The sequence below is a fragment of the Mizuhopecten yessoensis genome, unplaced genomic scaffold (genome assembly GCF_002113885.1).
Source record: "Mizuhopecten yessoensis strain PY_sf001 unplaced genomic scaffold, ASM211388v2 scaffold5519, whole genome shotgun sequence".
Taxonomy (NCBI): Eukaryota; Metazoa; Mollusca; class Bivalvia; order Pectinida; family Pectinidae; genus Mizuhopecten; species Mizuhopecten yessoensis.
In genome coordinates this window covers 119868-143783 of record NW_018406089.1, presented here as the reverse complement: position 1 = coordinate 143783, position 23916 = coordinate 119868, and the positions used below count along the sequence as shown (strand labels likewise).

General features: G+C 34.8%; 2 protein-coding genes across 5 annotated transcripts in view; one reads left to right on the top strand and one right to left on the bottom strand.

Moving 5' to 3' along the window:
- Positions 1-265, bottom strand: part of LOC110450790 (neuropilin and tolloid-like protein 2) — a 15429-nt gene extending 15164 nt beyond the window's left edge. Inside the window, exon 1 of the mRNA XM_021498498.1 lies at positions 181-265. Coding sequence (XP_021354173.1) covers positions 181-253 — 73 coding nt within the window. The 5' untranslated portion in view covers positions 254-265. The remainder of the gene's footprint in view (positions 1-180) is intronic.
- Positions 266-7029: 6764 nt separating this feature from the next.
- LOC110450788 (CCR4-NOT transcription complex subunit 1-like) overlaps positions 7030-23916 on the top strand; it is a 35344-nt gene continuing 18457 nt past the window's right edge. Inside the window, exons 1-22 of one of the 4 annotated variants that reach the window (XM_021498497.1) lie at positions 7030-7336; positions 9166-9273; positions 9790-9888; positions 10348-10528; positions 12127-12270; positions 12681-12790; positions 13276-13331; positions 13851-13983; positions 14376-14483; positions 14907-15074; positions 15545-15672; positions 16731-16863; positions 17341-17448; positions 17687-17806; positions 18212-18334; positions 18792-18949; positions 19549-19696; positions 20807-21008; positions 21698-21925; positions 22402-22589; positions 22841-22965; positions 23482-23592. In XM_021498497.1, the coding sequence (XP_021354172.1) occupies positions 7235-7336; positions 9166-9273; positions 9790-9888; positions 10348-10528; positions 12127-12270; positions 12681-12790; positions 13276-13331; positions 13851-13983; positions 14376-14483; positions 14907-15074; positions 15545-15672; positions 16731-16863; positions 17341-17448; positions 17687-17806; positions 18212-18334; positions 18792-18949; positions 19549-19696; positions 20807-21008; positions 21698-21925; positions 22402-22589; positions 22841-22965; positions 23482-23592 (2981 nt within the window). In that variant the 5' untranslated portion in view covers positions 7030-7234. Of the gene's footprint in view, positions 7337-9165; positions 9274-9789; positions 9889-10347; positions 10529-12123; positions 12271-12680; positions 12791-13275; positions 13332-13850; positions 13984-14375; positions 14523-14906; positions 15075-15544; positions 15673-16730; positions 16864-17340; positions 17449-17686; positions 17807-18211; positions 18335-18791; positions 18950-19548; positions 19697-20806; positions 21009-21697; positions 21926-22401; positions 22590-22840; positions 22966-23481; positions 23593-23916 lie in introns of all 4 variants that reach the window. The other 3 variants (XM_021498495.1, XM_021498496.1, XM_021498494.1) reach the window with 3 other exon arrangements.

Sequence of the window (23916 nt, the reverse complement as noted above, 5' to 3'; positions counted from 1 at the left end):
CCCCCAGTATTCGTGTTCTCGGAACGTAAAATATACCACTGCAAAACAGGTGTGGCAAATGTCAAGTCGAAACTCCCAAGGGACATGAAATACAACTGTCACCGGAACGATTCGTCAGAATGGCCTCTATTATCTCTGTCCATTACATCGACATTACTTTTCATCATTTATAGAACTTACATTGACGTATCGCCGATACAAATTGTAGACATGCCAGCACAACGAGCACTCGCAGAAAGGGAGCCATCTTCATTTCTTATGTCAGAATGAGAATCAACTTCCGGTCAAAATTGATGACGTCACTCGGCACGTGAAAATGAAAGTAGATAAGTCTTGCGGAAGACCCTATAACATTTTTTATCCATTCCAAATCAAGAGGTTGTAAGGAGAATGTTTTACGAGCTTAGTATCACCACGGACTTAGATAATCTAATTCCGAGGTATCACTAAAAACGTCTAATAATACACCAGATACATTAACTAATTATCTAGTCCCCATGGTTATTTTTAAAGGCACAATTTACTGTGTGTGTTACGTTCATCTTTCAAGATATAATATTCAGGTGGTAAACTCTACTGTAAACCGAATTCTTCTGACTGTTTATCGACCTTTTTAATCGACGACAGACCGATATAAAAAAAATCGATGAAACGTCAGAATAATTCGGATTAACTCTACTGGTGTAAACTGTATGGCCATAGTTATATTTTTTTTAATTAGTGGCACTGTTCATGACACACACACTGTACTTATCCGGGCTTTTCACTTACGTTGAAAAGTACGGACCAAATGGGTTTTTTTTTATTATGTTTCTTCTGATTATTATACTTCTACTTGTTTTACACTATACAAAAAAAAACCCACATAAACAAGCTATTTCCCCTCTAACTGCATGTCAGGGAAATAGTTCGTTTGGAGGGGTGCGATAGTTTTGAAACTATTTCCCTCGGAAAATGCAGGAAATTGAGTAACGTAGTGGGCGGGGCCCGACCGAATATTGATCAATCAGCGCAATACGAATTACGTCGGCAATTTCCGGCCAGCGGAGCCGGTACTTTCTGGACCGACCTTCACCTCGCATTGTTGTTGACAGACGACAACAGAAAATGGCGACCCCAAGGTTTTCTGTGGGGTGTTTTCTGATGTTGATTCTCAAGAAAAAAATAGTTTTGTTAATAAAGTGTCCCAACTGTTGATAAGAGGTATGGCGGAAAACTGCCCGTATTTCCCTAAGTCGGCATTTTTGAAAACGGAAAAAAATATTGATGAGTAAATAATCTTTAGTAGCAAAAATGCATGGAATAGATATAAAACCAATTGAATATGAATTTTTGAACTGTTGAGATATTCGGTATTGTTAATATAACACTGCAAATATAGCCATATTCACTATATCTTTGAAAGTGAAGGGGTTTCCCAGAATTAAAAAAAATACTTTCAATACTTTCCCATCCGACTTTGAATAAACATTTTGATTCCGTGATGTAATATGCAAATACAAATCGTATGACGGAAAGGTGGTCCTCCTTTTGGGAAAGTGCTCAAAATAATGAAAAACTGTGTTGATCAAGTTTTTAAAACAGTTTGTATTTCCCTTTTTGTCTATGTCCGATGTAGCCTAATGTGTATCGCAGTTAGCTTGTGACCAGAAAATGTGAACAGTGTAGGTTCGAATCCACATTCAAATTCACTTTAATGACATACCTATTGATTTATCTTCTATGGAATCATGTCAACAAATCCCTGTATGCGTGTACAGTACAGCTACGCTTTGTAGTTGAGACATCATTTAAAATGATATTTATGAATTGTTTTACCGTCCAATCNCTTCTTTTACTCACATTTCAAATATCCCTTGAACTACGTTTAAATGTAAGCTACTGTTTTAAGTATTTATATTTCTTTCCATAGAATTCAGTAACTATGCCATCATGCCTTAAATTAATGAGATAAATTCTCGGAAACGGATTTATATAAGTTATTTCAACTTGTTTCCGGATCCCATTCCTCTGTACTTTGTATGTTATGTGATGTAATGCAACCTAATTTGGAATGAAATAAAGTTTATATTAAAAGATATTACCGAACATGCGGGAAATTCATCGTCGAGGACAGTCTCATTTGTTATAAATGCAGGAAGACTGCAGCACAACGTTAGGAGCGCAATACACGTGTAAGACATGCTATTCGAAAACAATATGTCATTTTATCATTCCTAGTTAAAGAAAGAACAAAATCATTTTTGTGTCAAGGGTCAACGTTCGGTTTCCGGTAGGGGTCAAAGTTCAAATAAACTTTAAAAATCTTCTTCTTAAGCTCCACAAGGTCTAGAGTCTTGATATTTAAAATGCTGAGATGTTTGGGTATCAGGTTTGAAAAAATGGTTTACCTTGATTAACTATTAAGGTCACAATGGTAAAATGTTTTTAAAAAAAATCTTTAATCAAGAATATTTCGAAAAATTTCCGATATATTCACTCGATATTCAGGTGTGATGTGGACAACACAAATGCGCATACATTTCGCAGGAAACATTTTTAGTTGACCTGGTCAAGTTTTGAGTTATTTAGGGGTCAAATCATATGTGCTTTTTCAGGGTAACAACTTCAAAAAACTTCTCCTAAAGTTCTACAAAATCCAGAGTCTTGATATTTAATACATAACATGGTCAGGTAATTGGCTATCAAGTTTGCCAAAATTAATGACCTTGATTGACTTTCAAGGTCATAGAGGTCATATATGTAAAAATATTCAAACTACTTTTTCTGAATAACCAATAGTCTCAATGTAACAATGTTTGGCAAGAAGCATGCTTGAATGAAGGGCTTTAAAGTTGTGCAAATGAACGAGCTTGACCTACTGTAAATAAAATTTCAAAAGTGAAAGTCAAAAACTTTTTCATTTTTGTGCGATTTTGCCGTTTTCTCAGCACTCTCAGAACTTCTCAGAACTTTGATTTATATTTAAATCCACAAAAAAAATCAGATAATATTGAACAATCTTTTTCTATGTTTCCAATAAGGAACGAGAAATATTTGTAAGGCCCGTCAAATTGTTAGCAAACAATTTCTAGTTATTTGATTTGAAACTAACCAGTACTCCTCTAAATTTTCAAAATTCAGAAATGAAATAGTTAAAAATTACGTACCTCTCTTTTTTCAACAGTAATTTAGACCAATTTAGTATCCACCTTTTTGATCCCTAGAATCACCGATGAGTCCTTAAAGGACAAAACAGCGTTATGATGCAGTGTAATTTCATTTTCGGCATACCGTCTCTATCATCAATTTTTTACAGTACAGTCAACTGTGTGTGTTACATTCATCCCCCTGAGTTGTGGGCATATGTTAGTCGATGAAGATAAAAATATGTAGGACCAAAACAATACTAAAGTTGGGGAAAATAATTCTACCTAAATTACAACATTTATTTTTCTTTCTAAGATATGCCAAAGCCGTAGTATCAAGTAATTAGATTAGATAGCTATGTAAGCCCGTGGTAGTATGTATACGTCTCTCCTATTACTACACAGAGATGGCGTAGTGGAAGGAGCGACGGATATTTCTAGGCTAGGCAATATGGTGCCGTAGGTCGTGAGTTCGAGGCCCGGGCGGGACACGAGTAAAAAATGTCTTACTTCGTCATTTGTGTTTCTAAAGATGAAGAAATACAGCTATAGTATGGTGATTTTTGCTTAGGTATTTTAATTTCTGAGTCTAAGACGACGTATGATTCCTAAAACCGCTTTGATTTTCACTTTTCACAATTATTATGTTGTTTATATAAATGTTATAATACTTCAATCTGTTATTAAAATGTGATGTTAGTGAGATAGGTCTATACGATGCCGGATTTTCATTATCTTTCCTTGTTTAAGAATGGTAATGACTACAGCTTTATTCCATGATTTGGGGTATGTACGTGAGTTCCAGTTGGTGTTTATTAAGTCTAGTATTGTCGCGTTTACGTTGGATGGGCAGTTTTTGAGTATTGTATGGGACAGATTATCTGTACTGTTGGAGGTGCTAGACTGTATTCGTTTAGCGTAAATGGTTCATTTAAAATCCTCTCTCGTGTCTTTAAGATTTCTTCTATTTCATATTGAACTTCCTGTGAACAATTTTGATTGCTACTAGCTGGACGGATTTGTTTGGCCAGTATATTTGTTTTTCTAGATTAGTAGGCATTAGCCTTAATTGCATTGTGTTGGTTTTGTTATTTAAATAATTACAGAACTCTATCCAATGTTTTTCTTTATAGTTTTGCAAGTTTTTAGCTATTTGATAATAATATGCAAATGTTACTAAAAAAAAAGTTGAAGGACTTTGGGATAGGACGGGATTTTTTCCCCGTCAACGTATCTGTTGATTAGTGTTTTATGTAAATTAACCTAACATACACAGATACACAGAATTTATTCTGACTATAGGAATGTTTACAGTACCTCTGCTGTCAGCTCTGTTATATAAATAAAGGTTGGTTGATATGATTGGTTATAACGTGATCTATGATTATTTTGCGAGTCCATTGCTGATAATGTCATAGCTCTGTAATTATAAGTTCACTAATTAACAACTATCTGTATTATGTTTCAGGTACATACAAGTTAGTAGTTCAAATTTAATGTTGGTATTCTATGTTCTTATATATGTTATATGAGTGTTATTTTATTTTTAATTTTTTTCATTTTTTTTTTACATGACATGATCCAACACACATGATACATGGTTGTTGTTAAGGCTCCTAAAGCTTAAGAGTTGTTACTTATAGTTTTTCTTTTAATTCACTTTGAATAAATACTTATCAAGTATGTACCTATATACAGAGACAAACAAGAATACAGACACACTCAGACACACACACACACACACACACACTTATAGTTACATATCCACACAAATTAGTATATAAATAAAAGATTAATACATAAAGGGTATTCTTGACATTAGGTATGCAGACAAAAATCAAATGCACACAAAAGACAAAGGATAAGATATATGGGACAAAGCAAGGACAAGTGAAACCTAGGTTAGAAATATGTTAAATTTAGTATCTTTTAATTTTTAAATTTGCAAACAGTGATGTATTTGTGTGTTAATTTGTGTTTTGTTTTTAATGTTACTTTTAGATATTAGAATTTTGTGAGCTTTTAATTCGAATTTGATATGACTTTTTAGACCATTCAGATCGAGTTCTATTTCTAGGCATTTTGATTCATTTATGTATTGTTTTGTCGTGAGTAATATCAAGTTATCCAAGTTGAACTTTGCATATCTATTAATTTCCTTGACAAAGATAAATGATTGTTTATTAAATCGAAGACCAAGATTTTTAGCAATAATTGTAATTCTTATATTTTCGATCAAATTATAAACTTTTTCACAATCCCATAATATATGTGTTATTGTTTCCGTTTCACAAAATTCTTCAAAGCTGTATAAAAATCTAACTTTTTTAATAATGTTGTGAATAAAATGTACGCCATATATTGCTTGCATTGATAGTGTTATACCAGGCATCCAAAACATCTTTCCAAAATACATTTTTACATATTTTTTTTTATATTTCTTTCAATTTCTCAATTCCAATATTTGCTTATTTCTGTTTATCAAATAAAGATTCTACAACAAGACATCAGGATTGGGAAGCGATACAAACAAATGATTAAACTGAGATATTAGTAGAGTTTTGATATCAACTATTTTACCTATTGGTGTAAGTATTCTTTTGTTCCAGACCGATATTAAAGACTTCAGTTTTGCAAGCTTTTTGTCAAAATTCAGTTTGATAATTCTGTGTAGGCCTACATCATATTCTATGCCTAATTCCGTTTTTCGTATTGCAGATTTATCTGCTCTTGTGGAGCAGGTATTGATTGTTACGTCATTAGTTTGTGTGAGATAATTACGTCGTTTTCTCAAAAAATGATGACGTTAGTCCCACAAACAAATGACGTAACAATCAATACCAGCTCACAAGAGCAGATAACTCTGCAATACGAAAAGGCGGAATAGGGTGAAGCGTGTACTTCCCCATTTTAAGTCAAAATTTGTAGTAAAAGTGTTTTCATTGTATTTTTTGCTGCCAATCCATACTACCTAGCTGGGTCTTGGAGAAGTTAATTTTTAGTCCAGAAATACTAGCAAAGTAGTTAAGAGCTTTTAATGTTTCATCTAAAGATTTGTTTGAACCATCTAGAGTAACTTACAGACGTGTCATCAGCAAATAGTGTGATAAGAGAATTTCCTATTCCCTGATAAGTATTCCTTTGATTATTTTATTTAATTAATGGTAGAATTTCAGCACATAATATGAAAATATATGAAGATACCGGATCCCCCTGACGAAAATTAAAACACTTCAAAGTTTTACTGATAAAGTGTTAGTTTCTTGTTAAGTAAGTTGTCGTGGCCTCAATAGGTTCCCTGTGGTTATAGAAAAGATAACATATCAGTAACGGATCCTGGATTTCAGAAAGGTTAGGAGCAAAAAAACATTTTGTCTTCATTTTTGCCTTCACCCGTTACCGTGAAATATGAAAAACTGAAGTGTGACGACAACGTTAATCACCCTCAGTATATAGAAATTCCCCAACATGAGATAAATATGAGCGATTACGGTTAATCATAAGTTTGGGGGACTTCCACTCATATCGCCCTAGTCTGTTGTGCATATAAGTTAGTGCTCCAATCAGAAACGGAAATCATCGTGAAACATGACGTCGCAATTCAATTAGATGAATATTTTTAAAATGAATAAGTTTTTTTTTTATTCAAATCCTCCATAAAATAATAACTAAACATATCTATAATATAGGTCTAGACTACTCTAGGTATTACTGATTCGCCACAATAGAATAACAATCATTTGCCTCTTTGCTTATTTAAACATTTATTTGTTAAAAAGCAACATATGAATAAATGATATAATCTCATTTATATCAAGCAATTCATTTCATCGCAGTTTCAGTTTCGTCAGGGAGCGGAGCACGTGATCTCAAAAACTTCAGTTCCGGTTAACATCGGGGTTCTCCGGTGTCAGAAAGAACATGGCCGCTGTGACGCCATGTCGAAAGTTATGAGCGCAATGTGAAGAAAGGAAAATATCCTGATGCAAGGCCGGTTTGGGCCGCAAATGACTTTTGTACATATCATCTGTTTAGTAAGCGAGACTATTGGAAAGAGAAAGCTTCAAAGGGATTTGGGGCTTTCGCAAGCTGATTAATGGAATAATATGAATCTTGACTCGTTATCATTTGCCTTGGCAGAAATAAGCTATTCTGTGTCCAATTTAACAAAGAAGAATTTCAAATCGAGCGTTGGAGAAATAAGTCATGTACGTATGTCTTAATTATTATGTACACAGTAGATTTAAATACTACACAAAATTTGCATATCAACTTTCGTTGTTCTCCTTTGTTGACGAGTTTGCATGGAAAAAAGGGGGGGGGGGTTGTAGGAAAATGCTTCCATATTCTTCTTGACATTATCTGCACAGTATTGCTATGTGAATTGTCTTTAAACATGGAAAACTGTCTGTCTTAACTATAGTTAAAATAGTGAAAATTAAAAATGACTCTGTGGCTTATAGCTAAAATGCTCCAGCGTATAGATGTATTGGTATGACTGGTCAATTCGTCCACAGTTGGAGGTCGGTTTGTCTTGATCATAGAAACATCATTGCTTTAACGATTATTTTACTGTGTAACGGTTTATTTATCCTGTCATCATTATATAAATGTCACAACACAACATATTTACCAAACAGATAAATGCAAGATGACAATGGGTGACTACCGTGACTAATAATTGGCACCTACAATGTCACATTGGCAAAAAGGGTAAAAAATTACACCTACTAAGTACAGCTATTTAAAGATCATAAAAAGAAAGTGGATGATAATGACAACTCACTCACACATTACCAATTAAGTGGGGGTATAAGATTATTTGCCTGACTAGTTTCACATCTAAATGTGAATCTTCAAGTGCTGACAAAGCCTCACCTGTAGAGGTTAAACTAGAAGGCCAAATAATCTTAAAACCCCACATTATTGGTGGTGCTTGAGTATTGTTTTGATTATAATCCCCTTTTTTATAATATCTAATTGCCCTGCATACCTTTTGGCATCCATACTCAAAGCAAAGTGCCCCACTGATCATTCCACAATATTGCAACTGATGTTGGCTCCATCACCTTAAAATGTATTTGAAGATCATGTTACAGAAGTGATGCAACATTGAGAAGAATGTGAGAGTATCAAAAACATTAAATTAAAGGATAAGCAAGAACAAGCAGTATTTCAATTATATACAATTGCATGTCACATATTCTTATGTACCTACTATATCTATCAAATTGGAACTGATGTTGGCTCCATCACCTTAAAATGTATTTGAAGATCATTTTACAGAAGTGATGCAACATTGAGAAGAATGTAAGAGTATCAAAAACATTGAATTAAAGGATAAGCAAGAACAAGCAGTATTTCAATTATATACAATTGCATGTCACATATTCTTATGTACCTACTATATTTATCAAATTGGAACTGACATTTTTTTCAGCTTATGTATATGTAGATTAAATTGTTAGGGCTGCAACGATATATCATATCAATTTTTTTGTTAGCATGTATCGTGTCGTGATACACCTTACAGTGCTTAAATTATCAATCATTTTTTTTATCAAACTCTAAAAAAAGTGTACTCATATTTTTTTAATCCTTCAGTTAAGAAGTGGTCCGCTGTGCAGTCATACCCAAAAGTACTAGAAATTATACAAAACTATATTTCGATAGTATTTACTTTTGAAGACTATGACAAACCTTGATAAAATCCTGCACTCAATCATTATTAAGTTGACCTTTTAAGCAGATATTTGTATCGTGATCATACAAATCGTAAACATCGTACCGTGATACATATCGTATCGTTAGGTATGCATATCATTGGAGCCCTAAAAGTTATAAACTTAATGAGAACACTGATGATTTGAGTAACTGTAATTATACATCATTACATGTTATATTAAACCATACAGCACATATTTACAGCATTCTCAATTACAATTGTTCATCTTTTTTTCGGTGCAGTTGAGATGTAGTTGCGCTGAGTTGTTTCCTGTAAAAAGTTAAGAAATTATTGTCTTCTATTCATTTACAGCTTGTTCTGCAACACGGAGCTGAAGCAGATAGGCACTTATTCCGGTGCCTTTTCTCACATGTAGACTTCAGCGGTGATGGTAGAAGTAGCGGAAAAGACTTTCACCAGGTATGATTTCGATGCTTTCTATTGGGGAAAACTTCAGTTGAGATGTTTCCTCAAATTCAGAAATATTAATGAAACTCAAGCTTGATACAGTATTAGACACGCACACCGCACAGAGAGAATAGTATAATAAAATATTTTTGCTGAATCATCACCATCCAATAAAACAGTCAAACTATAAATATTTTATCTGTTTTATCATAAATCGAAAACGTTTATCATAGCCTGAAATGCAAATGCCCTTAGTATATAGACACAATTCTTTTAAACTTTCCTCCAATTTTAACATTTCACTCGACAGTTTGAAGATAAGTAATTTCCTTATAATTAACAGTTTACATATATAATGTAAATTCAGTTTATTCACAACAAGGCCTGATTTCAATATTTACATCAAGATAGTTAAGAAATAACAGAAACATGTACAAATATAATGTTTATTAAGCAGATGCAGTATAAAGACTGAGTTTTTTGGCCAAGGTTGTTGATGTATTCTTTTTTCTTCATTTTGCTTCACAGACACAGTTTCTGATACAGGAGTTTGGGACTCTGCTGAGCAAACCAAATTTTGTGTCAACTTTGTGTTACGCCATCGACAATCCATTACATCATCAGAAGGTAAGCAGTATGAGAGTTGATAAAAAATCAAGAGAACTCAGTGGTCACCAAAGACTTAGCACTCAAGTCTTGTAGATTCACCTCTTCACCAGAATCAATTGATAACAACTTTTGTTACATTAAAGCGATACCTATTATTGTTTATCCTTATTTCCACGAAGGCAGAATTATACTGTTTCAAGTCTTTGGACATTAAATAGCTCATTGAAAATGTTCAGATTGAAAGTTTTCTTTTGGCAAGACCCCTTGGACTTATGTAAAGAGGTATTATGTGGTAATGTCTTACCCATACCTAGTCATTTTAATACTCAATTTCCTCCACATCTGGATAAATTTAAAATCAAAAGAATAGGAAGTTTTATAAACAAGAACAGACTTTTTACAAAGAGAATGTTACTTATGATATTATATATTTCAATACATATGAGAATTAATAATAATATCATGATATTGTTTCAGTGTTTACGTCCATCACCACACCTCTTCCCACAAATTAGTCGGGTCCTGAAGCTGACCCGCGTACAGGAAGTTGTGTTTGGATTAGCATTACTAAACTCTTCAAGCTCCGAGACTCGACCCCTTGCCGTACAGTTCGTCAAACAGAAACTACCAGATCTTGTCAGATCTTATGTTGATACAGGTGAGCACTCGTCAGATTTTCAGTATTATTTAGCATTTCATTTGTATTGACATGCAGTTCTTTTTGTTATGCAATAAAATTATTTAACCCTTAGGCTGCTACGCGCCACAATAGTGGTTTCGAAAAGTCGGGCCGTCAGTGCTGCTCACGACAATAGTGGCGCTCGGTCTGTAGGTTTTTGATCAGTAAACAGGAAGTGTGAAAGCGGACTGTTGCTATACCAAACCCGAAAGCGTATAGTAGAAGGCTTCTGATTGGTTGTTTTGTCATTACTTTCGATATTCCTGGCAATGTACCCTAGTAATAACCAAAGTATGCGAGAGAATTTCAAATCGGATAAAACGTCATAAAAATGGCGGACGTGTAGATTGAAGTGATGAATATGATGGTAAACATTTATTCTCCAGCGTCACCTACGATGATAATAAAGGTTTTAAAGGGTTTGACATGGTTGATGTGGAAATACTTCGGTGTAACATAATATGTAACTTTCCAATGAACGGCTTTGTGCCCTACGCAAACATGAAAATATTGGCGGACCGAGGCGCACATGTCGTCTGCAGGTGAGGCCGAATTGAACATTGACATTGATACGTTTTGAGCTGATTGATTTCTTCAAACTATTTATCGATGATTTAATCATAAACTAGACCGTAGCTAAGACATATCTATATGCCGACTGTGACAGTAAATATATTGAATGACGACCGGAAACCTGTAGCAAATTGCATGCAATTCTTGATGAAATACCTGACCTTTTTACCTGAAAATCTCAGTGTAAATGTACAGTGTCTTTAAATGAAGTTTATAATCTCATATGCCAATCACATTTGCTGACAAAAATAATTTTAAAATGATCTTTCTGGTGCTTAAATCCGATTACTTAAAAGTTTCACCTTTTCTTACCTTTATTACTACCTTTACAGGTAAATACTGAAGCATCTTTAGAATCGAAAATGTAATATAAACTAGAGACAATAACGAACAATTTCAATAATTAATTCAGCAGTGGCGTCCCTTTACATAGAAATCAATGTAGCAGCCTAAGGGTTAATATACATTGTGGTGTTATGAAACAATTTTATTTCAATTTTCATATACTTCAAATCTCATTCTGATCTGCTGTAATCTATAACCAGCAACACACATGGTTTCATTGTGCAGTATAGAACAGGTCTTTTTTCAAACTATGGTTTCCCAGGGTTTATCTTGCCTAAATGTGCATGGCCAATATATCCTAACCACACCTTGTGGTTCATTGAATGTGTCATATAATAGAAAGCTGATAGATAATTGGCTAAATGCAGCTACATCTACACATTGACACTTATTATTAAAGTCTGAAAATTTATTGGTCTATCTAGCATTTAGCTTTATTTGAATTTGCTTTTGCTGATGGTATTTTTGGAAAGTCGAAAACATCTTTGATGCTGGAAAAATAGCCATTATTTATTTTATAAATAGTGACAATGCTGAATATCTGCAAGAATCTAGCTCTAAAATTTGATAAAGTTGTAAATTTTGACTGCTGAGAAGTTTTCCTCCATTAAAACAACAAACAATATAATATGTTCTGATGATTTCTCTGCCTCTAGTAGACACAGGATTGCGTCAGGAAGGCGGTCTGCAGGACGTGGACGTTGAGATACTCCACCTTCTGCTCAACCAGATCCAGAGTAACAAGGACAACTTTGGACTTGGTGCAGAACAAAGGGAAGCTTTCTACAGAACACTCAGGAAAGGTCAGTCATCTGAGTTCCTAATAAACTTTGATAAAGGCAAAAATTGTTCAAATTGCCATGTAACAAATGTGACTTTTTCAGAAGCAGGAAATAAAAGTGTTAATGATAAAAGGGTTAACTGTACAACTATTTCTGATATTTACAGACTTGTTCTGTTGCAACAGAAAATGATTTACATCCTTTGTATTCACCTTCCGTGATGGGGTTCTGTTGAATACTGTTGGATGTCCATTTTTGATTCCTACAACAACCAATCTACAACCAAAGACAACCAGGACGTTGGTTCTCTCCCACTCTGTTAGGAGTCCCATTTTTAGAAAATAGTTTTGTTACAAAATCCTCATTTTCAATATGCCTTCAAGTTTTTTTTTTATGTAATTGGTTTGTTTTCTGTTCACCTTCCATTGTAGACTTTCCTCACAACCGTGTCCCTGTCATATTAGGACCGTTGCTTTACCCTGAGGCAGAGGATCTAGCTATTTCAAAGCTCTCGGACACTACAAACATGCCGAAATCTGTGGTAAATAGATTATCAAACAATTTTAAATGGTACTTAATGTTTCTTTAGGTAAACTTACTTAATGATCCCTAAGGTAAACTTTCCCAGTGCCTTGAGTCATATTTTCAACAAAGAAGAGTTCCAAATTGTTGGGCATCTATCTGATATGGAGTTGCTTGCCCATTTACTAAGTAAACCATCATAATATTTTCATGAGTTATAGGGTACTAAGCTGTCTTTTTGTGGAAGTAGCAATGGTGTAGTCAGTAAGATTGCTGGTATTCGTTGACTAGGTGTTTTGGTGCTGTAGATTATGAGCTATGGGTCTGGGTAGGGCATGAATATAAAAAAAATGTCTCTTTTCATTATGTGTGTTTCTGGGTAATGTATAAATTAAACATTAAGTTTATATGTTGATCCAAGACTTCATACAAGAACTCAACTGTTGTGATTGTAATATGCTGCATATATACAAAAATTGTACACTGGTATTTTGTTGTGTACAGCTGGATGCGTCGCTGGCGGACATGGTTCTGGAGGCTGGATACAGCTGCACCATTAGGTACACTACTGTTTGTTTGCTTACAGTTTTTGTCTATATTACCTGTTGATATTTTGTCTTTGGCAGTGTGAAGTTAAAGGGGGAAATCTGAGGCAACTTCTATGTATCTAGAATCACAATGAAAGTATATGGAGAATAGAACTTGGAATGTATAGATGGTATTAAAATAGTGTATTGTTCATTTGAATATTATTTTTTTATTTATGTTGGCATATATATTTAATAAAACATGGGGCAAAAAAGTAATTCCAACAGTGTGGACAAGTTTAGGTTGTCAAATTTTCGGAGCGATCCGCTCCTTTACCAAGACACAGTGAAACAGAACAGTTACATGTACATGTACAGTACATCATATTACAAGAAGATAGAACTGATATACTATAATTGAAAATATAGCTATTATATAAAACCAATAGTCCCCTCGGCTAAAGACAGCCGAAGGCAGCAATTAGGCAGAGAGCATCGCGGCAAAGGAACGCTGATGTAGAGGACCCATTTAATAAAACAAATATATTTTAGTGTGGAAGAATGTCGTGGGAAGCTCCTCCAGTTTGGCATAAGGGAGATAACTCCAGCATCTGTGGCCAAAGTGTTGGGGATGATGGCAAGAACACCATCAGGGCTGTCAGAATCGGGGCACAACCAGGCCCAGGTAAATAGATTGGTGACAATGCTTAATCATTGTTCTTTATGATCTGATGTTTATCATCCATCTTGTTTATATTACAATAAAAATAAATCCTGATTTTTTTCCCACAATAAAAACAATTTTATAATCTGTTCATCAATGAATTCTCAAGGTTGAAATGAATGAGTTCGAAAACAAACAACAAAAGTACTCTTATTTTTTTTTAATTTTCAAGCATACTAGGTGTTGATTAACTTAAATACAGTATGTCCCTCTTTTTGAGTAAATACATGGGAAATTTAAACAGGATGAAATAGAAAAAAAATGAAAACATTCCATATAACTGGGCCAGATGAATAAAGAGAGAACAAGTGAGAGGGCTTCATTTTGAAATGCAAGTTGCCTTTGTGTTACAGATGAATGCTGCACCAGGCAGTGGCTGGCCTGACATGGGGGAGAAGGTAGACAAGCTTGGTGTGAACACTTGGAATGTTGAGGTGTTCGTCAGCGTCGTTCAGGATCTGGTAAGGCAGATTAATCTGTCTGCTGTAAAATATGACAAGGTTGGGCCTAAATATTTGTACACAGAAAAATGTGTCTAATTCGACTCTCATTATTTCTGTCATCTTCTGTTTTATTTATTAAAAATTAGCATAATCAGTTTTGTTTAAAATCAGAGGTGGATGAAGAAACTAGTGGTTGTCGCATTAGACAAGTTTTACTGTTTTCTAAGAACTTAAGGAATAGTAAGCCTGTTTTGCATTTATGAATATGATACAGAAAAAGTCACGATGGTGTCGGTGAATATTTTAGAGTAAATCTTTCGTATGTAGCAGTTTTTTGTCCATACCTAAAAATGTAAGAAAAAAATCCTTTGCTATATTTTTGTTTCCTTACCTACCATTTATTAAAAAAAAATTGTACATTTAATTTATTACTTGATGCAGGCGCCCCACTTCAACTGGAGAGATGTAGTGCTACAGCTTGATCACTCAGGGTTCATGGTTGTCAACAAGAAAGGACTGCGGCTGCTGGTGCAGGGACTGATCCGAGGACTACAGGAAGTGTTTCCTGTCGAGTTTGTATATCGACCATGGAAAAACACAGAGGGACAGGTCAGTTGTATTAAACAGATGTTAACTTGAGTAACCCTTTTTAAGGATATATCTTGCATTATACATGGTGTTTGTATGTTCTAAAATATTGATTTTGAAATATGAATGCATTCTTGTATATAATGTATCTCTTAACTTGTCATCAATTTATCAAACATTCAAAATACTGAAAAGATATTTGATAGGTTTCTTAAGCGTGATACTCTTTTGAAGCTTTCCTGTTTGAGATAGTTGCTCCTAGGAATAAGTGTTTATTAAGCCAAAGCTGCAATGACTAGATGTGTTATATGTTAAACTGTTTCCTAGCTTATGGTTAACATGTGATCCTTTTCTCCTTTTAGCTATTTGTTCTTTGCATTTAAGCTAGAATACCCAGATGTGTTCAGTTTTGATCTGTATCATTACATGGTGATTATAGATAGGATACTATTACCAAATATATAAACAACCTGGAATGCTCTCCTTTGTAGTTGTCGTTCATCAAGCAAGCGCTGCGTAACCCAGATGTGTTCTGTTTTGGAGATTACCCTTGTCACACAGTGGTCATAGATATCCTGAAAGCTGCTCCAGACGACGAGAACCGGGACATTGGAACATGGTAAGGGGTTCCTTTCTTCTTTGTGTGTATTCAATTTTGCAATCAATTGTAGGGTAAGATTTGTAGTAAAGAATGTCGCTTTGCTATGCTCTGAACAACAATAGTCTTTTACATAGATTTCCTTCTGCAATATGGAAATATTAGCACTAATCCTTTGGATAATATTAAAGTTGCAGGGACTAAATTTTAAGGCAATATAAATTTTACCTCTGAGTTAACATTTTCCTGCCTGCATGTGGCATTTAGAGCCACGGTAGTCTAGTGGTAGGAAGCCGGGCTCGTGACCGAAGGGTTGCTGGTTCGAGTCACGTCAGGCACTGTGTTGTATCCTTGAGCAAGATATTTTACTCTGCTTGTTCCAGTCTACACAGCTGTAAATGAGTATGTGGTTGGGTATTGCTAGAATTGTTGAATGCTAGTTGTGAGCGCCAAAATGTCAGCACCGGCTGTATGCTCCCAAAATGGCACCTGCTGTATGCTCCCCAGGGAGTTGAGAAATGTCATTATGATACAGTTTGTATACTGTTACTGAAGATTCAAATACACTGCAAAATGTTCTCTGAAATTATGTTTAACTGCTTCATCCTTTGTAATTGTACACAGATTACTAATTTTCTCTATGCTGTGCAAAATGAAAACAGGCAAATATGCATTTCACAGGTAAAGAGAAAACATTAACAGTGTTCTGAAGTACAAAGTAAGGAACCAAACATATTGATATCAGTAGTATTTTATCTGTTTTTAATAGAATAATATTTATTTCATCAAGAGAGAATGTACATTGAAGGCTTAATAAAGACTCTTCTTTATCATTTAGGTTTCCCCTTTCTAATGGTTCAAATTTTCTCTTTCATTATTTGGTAAAAAAATGATCGAAAAGGTTTACATAAAAAACAGTAAATGCATCTTGCATTTTAGTAACGAGTCTTTGCCACTGGAACTCCTTAATAACAATGACGTACAAGATGTTCTATTGCCAGGTAGTAAGAAATTTGTGAGCTAAACAAATCCCTTTCAGTATTGTTCCTCACTAACAGAGCTTGTGTACTGTTTTTAAGGAAATCACTGGACCTTGTTGAGACCTTGCTGCGACTATCTGAGGCAGGGTACTACCAGCAGGTGTCTGAACTCTTCAAGTTCCCCATCCAGAATTGTCCTGACATGCTTGTACTGGCTCTGCTGCAAATCACAGTAAGTCATCAATAGAGCCAACACCTTTATTTGTAGGATTGAATGTCTGGAGCTTAATGGTTTGATTCTGACCTGATGATTGACCAGATGATCTGATCTTTGTTCTTCAAAAATAAAATAAGTTTTCAATGATTTACCTATTTCCTGCAGATAAGACATTATTTTTTTTTTTTATGTCAATTAAAATTGAAGTTTCAAACTTTGAATGTTTTATTTTTTTAATTTGTAGTTGAAAAAAAAAGTATTGTTTGTTAAAATATATCTTTACATACTGGTCTAGGAATCACTTAACTTTCCACACTTATGAAGGGAAATTGAATGTACACAAGATCCAACTGCTAATTGTTTAATTAAAATAATGATTGAAATACACTAAATATAGCTTAAATTTAACTCAATATATTTACTGTTCTAAAATCCGATAATGATTCAATTTTCGTTGTTAATTTTTCTAATTTCCTGATTTTAAATCTACAGCCAACATGGAACACCCTCAAACAGGAACTGATATCCACACTGATGCCAATCTTCTTAGGAAATCATCCAAACTCGGCTGTTGTCCTTCATTATGCTTGGCATTGTCAGGTTAGTAGGACATGGTATGGTTTCACAGAACTTTTGTTGCTTATTTTAAAGTCCCCAGAACTATGAAAAATAAATATCTCAAGATATTCAAGTCATATTAACCAAACATTGAAATAAAATTCCATAGGACTGAAAAATGACTTGAATCAGAGTTCCTGATAATTCAGTTCAGCTGTACCAATGAGAGGGATTTCATTAATGAATTAATTGTTGACAAACTCTACAAATACTGTTTCAGGGCCACTCCAGCACCATCCGGACCCTGATAATGCACTCAATGGCAGAGTGGTACATGCGTGGAGAACAGCACGACCAGACACGACTGTCCAGAATACTGGATGTTGCACAAGATCTTAAGGTAAAGTATTTTTCCTAAAATCTTTAGCAATTTATAAGAAACAAACATGGTTGTTAACATAGTTGTTTTGAAATGAGAATTATAGACTGCTCTGAAATGTTTAAAAAAAACCATTAACATACTTATCTTCCATTCATACTTATATTTGGCAATAGCATTAAACTGGTGTAAGTGTGACAGTGGTAAACCATCTAGTCACTGGTTATTGACTCAGCTAGAGGTAATTCCTTTTAGCTTAATCAATAGAGCACTGGACTAGTATAGTAGTAATCTGAAGTCCTGTGTTCAACACCTAGCGGAGGCATTTGGAAAATGTGGGCTTTAAAAAAAAAATGTATTTGAAATATCTGGCTGTGTGCATATTAACTGGGGATGAACATTCACCATTGTTTTTGTGTTTTGCAGGCCCTCTCCATGCTGTTGAATGCCACACCATTTGCTTTTGTAATTGACCTGGCTTGTCTGGCTTCAAGACGTGAATATCTCAAGTTGGACAAATGGCTGTCAGACAAAATCCGAGAGCATGGGGTAAATACAGCTTATCTAATATCTCTTGGAAAACATTCATATTCATCCAAATTCTCATAAAATTCTCTCTTGTAAATATGTTATAATCATGTCAATTTGACAGATTTTCACGTAATTGTGTATTGAAAAATTCTTGGTTTATAGTGTAATATGCTTTTTTGTCTTGGAGAATATCCCTATAATGTTAACCTCAAGACACTTTTAACGAACTAGTTTCATAAGATAATAATTGGATTTCAGGGTGTTCCACAAAATTTTAATAAACAATTGTAGAGTATACAGGGTTATTTTTACCTCAGTATTACTTTCTGTCAGTGAACTATCAATGTGAGAAATCACTGTACACTATATGCACTCTTCAGTTAATTTTAACGTGTTAATTAAGAAAAAAGTGCATATAACTAGTAAAATATGCTCAGTGTTAAAAGTTGATTTCAAAATTTCAATTTTGTACTAGGAGCCGTTCATACAGACATCGGTGAACTTCTTGAAGCGACGCTGTCCACAGCTGATGGGTGGTCCAGCCAAAGACGAACAACTACCACAGGCCAAGAGTCAGATGCTACCCACGGATACCATAGCTACAATGTTGTCCTGTCTACAGCACTGTGCCAGGTGAGGAAAGACTGCCCCTTCTCCCCTCCCATCTCTCCCCTCCCATCTTTCCCCTCCCATCTCTCTCCTCCAATCTCTCCTAACTCATTTCCTTGTCAGTAATCACACTTTCATTCTTCAGTAACAATAAATGATTGCAGTATTTTGATAAGGACTGTTTCAATTCCAAATGTTTGCCACCAATGAAGTTAAAAATACATTTTGTGAATGTGAAGGCAAGGCTGCATTATATACACAAGGAATTATATAAAATGGTCTCGGTAGTGCTTTCTTAAGGTGTGTTCCCTGACAGTATCAGATATAGTACTGCCAATGCGACATGAGATGTACAGACTGGTCTTTAAAATTTATTAACCATAAATGATGTTAAGTGTTGATGGTAATAAAACAATAAAAAATAAAATCTCAGAAATGTGTCAACAATATAGAAATAGCATTTTAACTATTTAGAATTTTTTTCTGAATAACGCTACTAGGTAATTGACATTTCAATGTTCTTTTTCATATATTTTATTTTAGTAATGACAAACATAAGAAAACTTTTATTCAGAATTATAGATGATGATTGTGTGATAAGGGGTAACTTTATATATTTCTAGCCAAGTTTCCCAGGAGTTGTCAGAGGCTATACTTACCATGGTAGCGAATGCCAGTATGATCCTAAACAAAGCGAGACAAGCACCACCGGTACCGAAATCCAACCTACCACCAACTCTGCTGAACCAACCAACCTCACAGTCAAATCTGGTATGAACTCTTGTCTTTTAACCAACCAACCTCACAGTCAAATCTGGTATGTACTCTTGTCATTTAACCAACCAACCTCACAGTCAAATCTGGTATGTACTCTTGTCATTTAACCAACCAACCTCACAGTCAATTCTTGTTTGTACTCTTGTCATTTAACCAACCAACCTTACAGTCAAATCTGGTATGTACTCTTGTCATTTAACCAACCAACTTCACAGTCAACTCTGGTATGTACTCTTGTCATTTAACCAACTAACCTCACAGTCAAATCTGGTATGTACTCCTTTCATTTAACCAACCAACCTCACAGTCAAATCTGGTATGTACTCCTTTCATTTAACCAACCAACCTCACAGTCAAATCTGGCATGTACTCCTGTCATTTAACCAACCAACCTCAGAGTCAAATCTGGTATGTACTCCTGTCATTTAACCAACCAACCTCGCAGTCAAATCTGGTATGTACTCTTGTCATTTAACCAACCAACTTCACAGTCAAATCTGGTATGTACTCTTGTCATTTAACCAACCAACCTCAGTCAAATCTGGTATGCACTCTTGTCATTTAACCAACCAACCTCACAGTCAAATCTGGTGTGTACTCCTGTCACTTGACCTTGTTGTTAAGGTGTACACCACAAACAAACAAACTAAGGTTACCTATAATGATCAAGATTTTCATCCCATATCATGATGCTGCATTACGACGACAATTTGTAATATTTTATATGGACACTTAGTTCAGTTTGAGATTTATTGGGATTCTGATGGTATTCAAATCAATTTTACATCAGATACAACTTCAAAGTTTGTTGTTTATTCATGTAGTGGTATCTTTGTTTATGATGTTATATTTCATTGTACATGCAAATACTGTTCTTATAATAATTCCTTCTTCAAACTATTTTACATGTTGAATAAGTGATGTTTTGCCTCATTTTTTACAACAAACAAAACCTCTTACCTAGTTGATTGTTCCTTCACTACTGCGGTCTTACCAAAGCTGATAATTTTAATAAATTTAAACTGAAATATGTAATGGAATGAAAATAAAAAAGACAAAGTTTTTTTTTACTATTGAAACTGATGGTACATTGTATGATTTCAGCTGGACAGTTTGGACAATGCAAACACACTCGGAATTCCCAAATCATGGGGCATGTCAGGGGTCAACTCGGGCTTCCCCCAGAACCTTACCTCCCTGAGCACGACAGCTACACCAGGATCCCCAGCTAAGGGAGCTGGCTTCCAACCTATCTCACAACCCAGTGGCTTCGGGGCCATGCAGAACATCACAAACCAGCTACAAAGTAAGTTCATCTTGTCATCAAGTCTGGTATTCCAGTGCTGTAAATCAGCATTGCTGAAATGTTTGGGGTTTTATTTTGCCATAATGAGGTTAATTTTGGTGTTGTTCTGTTCCTGCTGGTTTGATCTTGAATTTCTGTAACAATGTTACAATAGATATATATTATAATATAAGTTATATACTATAATAGCATTCTTAATGTTGACGTCATCACAACACATCCCAGATAAGCCAAAACAGAATTATATCCAAAATAACCTGATTCATGTTCATAATTTTGTGTTAAATTAAAAGTTAAAGTTGAAATATTTTTTGTACCTTTCAACAACACACTATCTTGCAGTGTAGTTACTTTTGAGCCTTGCAGAGCATCAGAAATCAACTTAAAAATGAGTTCATTGTTACTGCTTTTGAGTAGTTACTTCATTTAGCTCTGTTCAGCTAGAAAAGACTAATGAAATACTTCTGAGACACATTGCTGAAACTACTTTTGTTTATCGCTTATCCGAATGTCATTAAGGTAACCTGACTTTTCGACCACCTGACTTGAAGGATATCCTGTAATATCTTGCATGCTTTAACCTCCCCAAAAGACCGGTTTCTCAAGTCATTAATTGACTTTAGGAACACAGTGTTTATGACTGAATTGAGTCCTTCTGTGTGATGAGTAGAACCCTGTCATGTTCACAGGTCTGTCCATGTCCAACCCCATGGGAGTACCACCAAGGAATCCCAGTGTAAATACATTGGGAACTATAAGCTCCCAGGCAGTAATCAAACAGCAACAGCAACAACAAGTACAGCAGCAGCAGCAGCAGCAACAGCAACAACAACAGCAGCAGCAGCAACAGCAGCAACAACAACAACAACAACAACAACAGCAACAGCAGCAGCAACAACTACGAGCAGGAGGGATGTGTAAGTAATGAATTGCCTATCTCTCAGTGAACTTCAGTTTAGCATTCATGGTTTGATTTGTGACTTGTTATTTCCAGATTTTGAGTCGGTTTGGTTTCGTATTACAATAGTATTATATTAACTAACACACATTTTGATTGGCTGACAATCAAAGCCAGATAAAGTTAGCCAATCCAATTCAATGCAGAACATGTTTTTCATTGTCATGTGTGTTTGGCCAAAATGACTCGCATTGCCGATGGGCCAGTCAACAATGAAAAAATGGTTATGTGTGTAATTCATTGCTTATGAAAAATAAGTAAACTATGCCATTGTTTTAAGTTTGTACATGATTTCTGGAGATTTGATGCAGAAATAAATATCTCTAAGAAACAGTATAGTTATCACATACATATTAAAGAAAATAAAATGAAGTTGAATTGCATGACAAATTGATGTGAAGATATTTGATGGTCATTATTCTATTCCAACAACAGCACAGGTTAGTGGTGAGATGTCTACCATTTTCCCCGACATGTCGCAGCAATTTACACGGGAGGTTGAGGATGAGGCCAACTCGTATTTCCAGAGGATCTACAATCAGCATCCCCACCCTACCATGTCTATTGACGAGGTGCTTGACATGCTGAAACGCTTCAAGGACTCGCCCAACAGGAGGGAAAAGGTGGGGATCACTGTGGGGTTAATTGTGGAGGAGTTGCATTAGAGTCTGCTCAACCCCAGTTTGTAAGGTCATGGGAAATATTTGGTAAAAAATAAACACAAAATAAGTTGCCATCATTAAAGAAAAAAGATCATAACATGAACTTTTTATAGATATTTTTGCATTTTTATCAAGAAATAAAACTTATTTAATATATATGTTTGCTTTTGAGTTTTGTAAAATGCTAATGACAGTGATTTGTGTATTTTCAGGATGTGTACGAGTGTATGCTACGTAATTTATTTGAGGAGTATCGATTCTTCCCCCAATACCCTGAGAGGGAGCTGCATATTACTGCTGTTTTGTTTGGAGGGATCATTGAAAAGGGACTAGCTACGTAAGTATTATAAACAGAGGTTGATCGACCATGGAGTCACAGCTTTACACAGTTCAAACTTTGTTAATACAAACTAGTACTCCATTTGTCTCAGATTTGTTGGTCTAAAAGCAGTTAGTTGCGGTGGATTGACTTATATATCTTTAATTTTTCCTTAGTTCCAGTCATTTCAATATGAGCATTTTGCTCTCATTGGAATAGGTGAATTATAATTTTAGCATGTTTTAAAACAAATATATATGTTTAAATAATATTTTTAAAAAAGTGAAAAAATCACCAAATGAAAGGAAACAGATTATTGTATGACTATATAATGGGGTAACTTTTCCAGTCTTTATATCTGATTGGTAGAATATTCCTATCCATAACATTAATCCATAGTTTTTTTCCAACCATAAATCTGTTGGGTAGATTATTTTTATCCAGGAGTATGATAGGTGGACTTTCTTAACCATAAATCTGTTGGGTAGATTATTTTTATCCATGAGTATGATAGGTGGACTTGTCCTGTTTCAGATACATGGCACTTGGTATTGCCCTGAGATATGTGCTGGAGGCCTTGAAGAAACAGCTCAATTCTAAAATGTATTACTTCGGAATTGCTGCCCTTGACCGCTTCAAGACGAGGTTAGTTGGTGGTATGATTTTCACCCATTAAGATTCAATTGTGGACTTGATGAGTGGCAGAGAAGTGGTACAACTAAAGATATGAAATGCATCTAAATAAAGTCAGATGCTAATCATTTGTAATATATTAAAATAGTCCTATAAACTTAAATATGAGTTTTACAACAATCTTGAAAATACTTTAGCTTATGTAAAATGATACTCCAGTAAATACACCATGTATTCTGAAGTTAAATAATATCAGATTACACTACCTTTACCTAATAGCTGGCCTATCATGGTTTTTCACTTTTCCATTAACAGAAATACAACCTCACTTTTGGA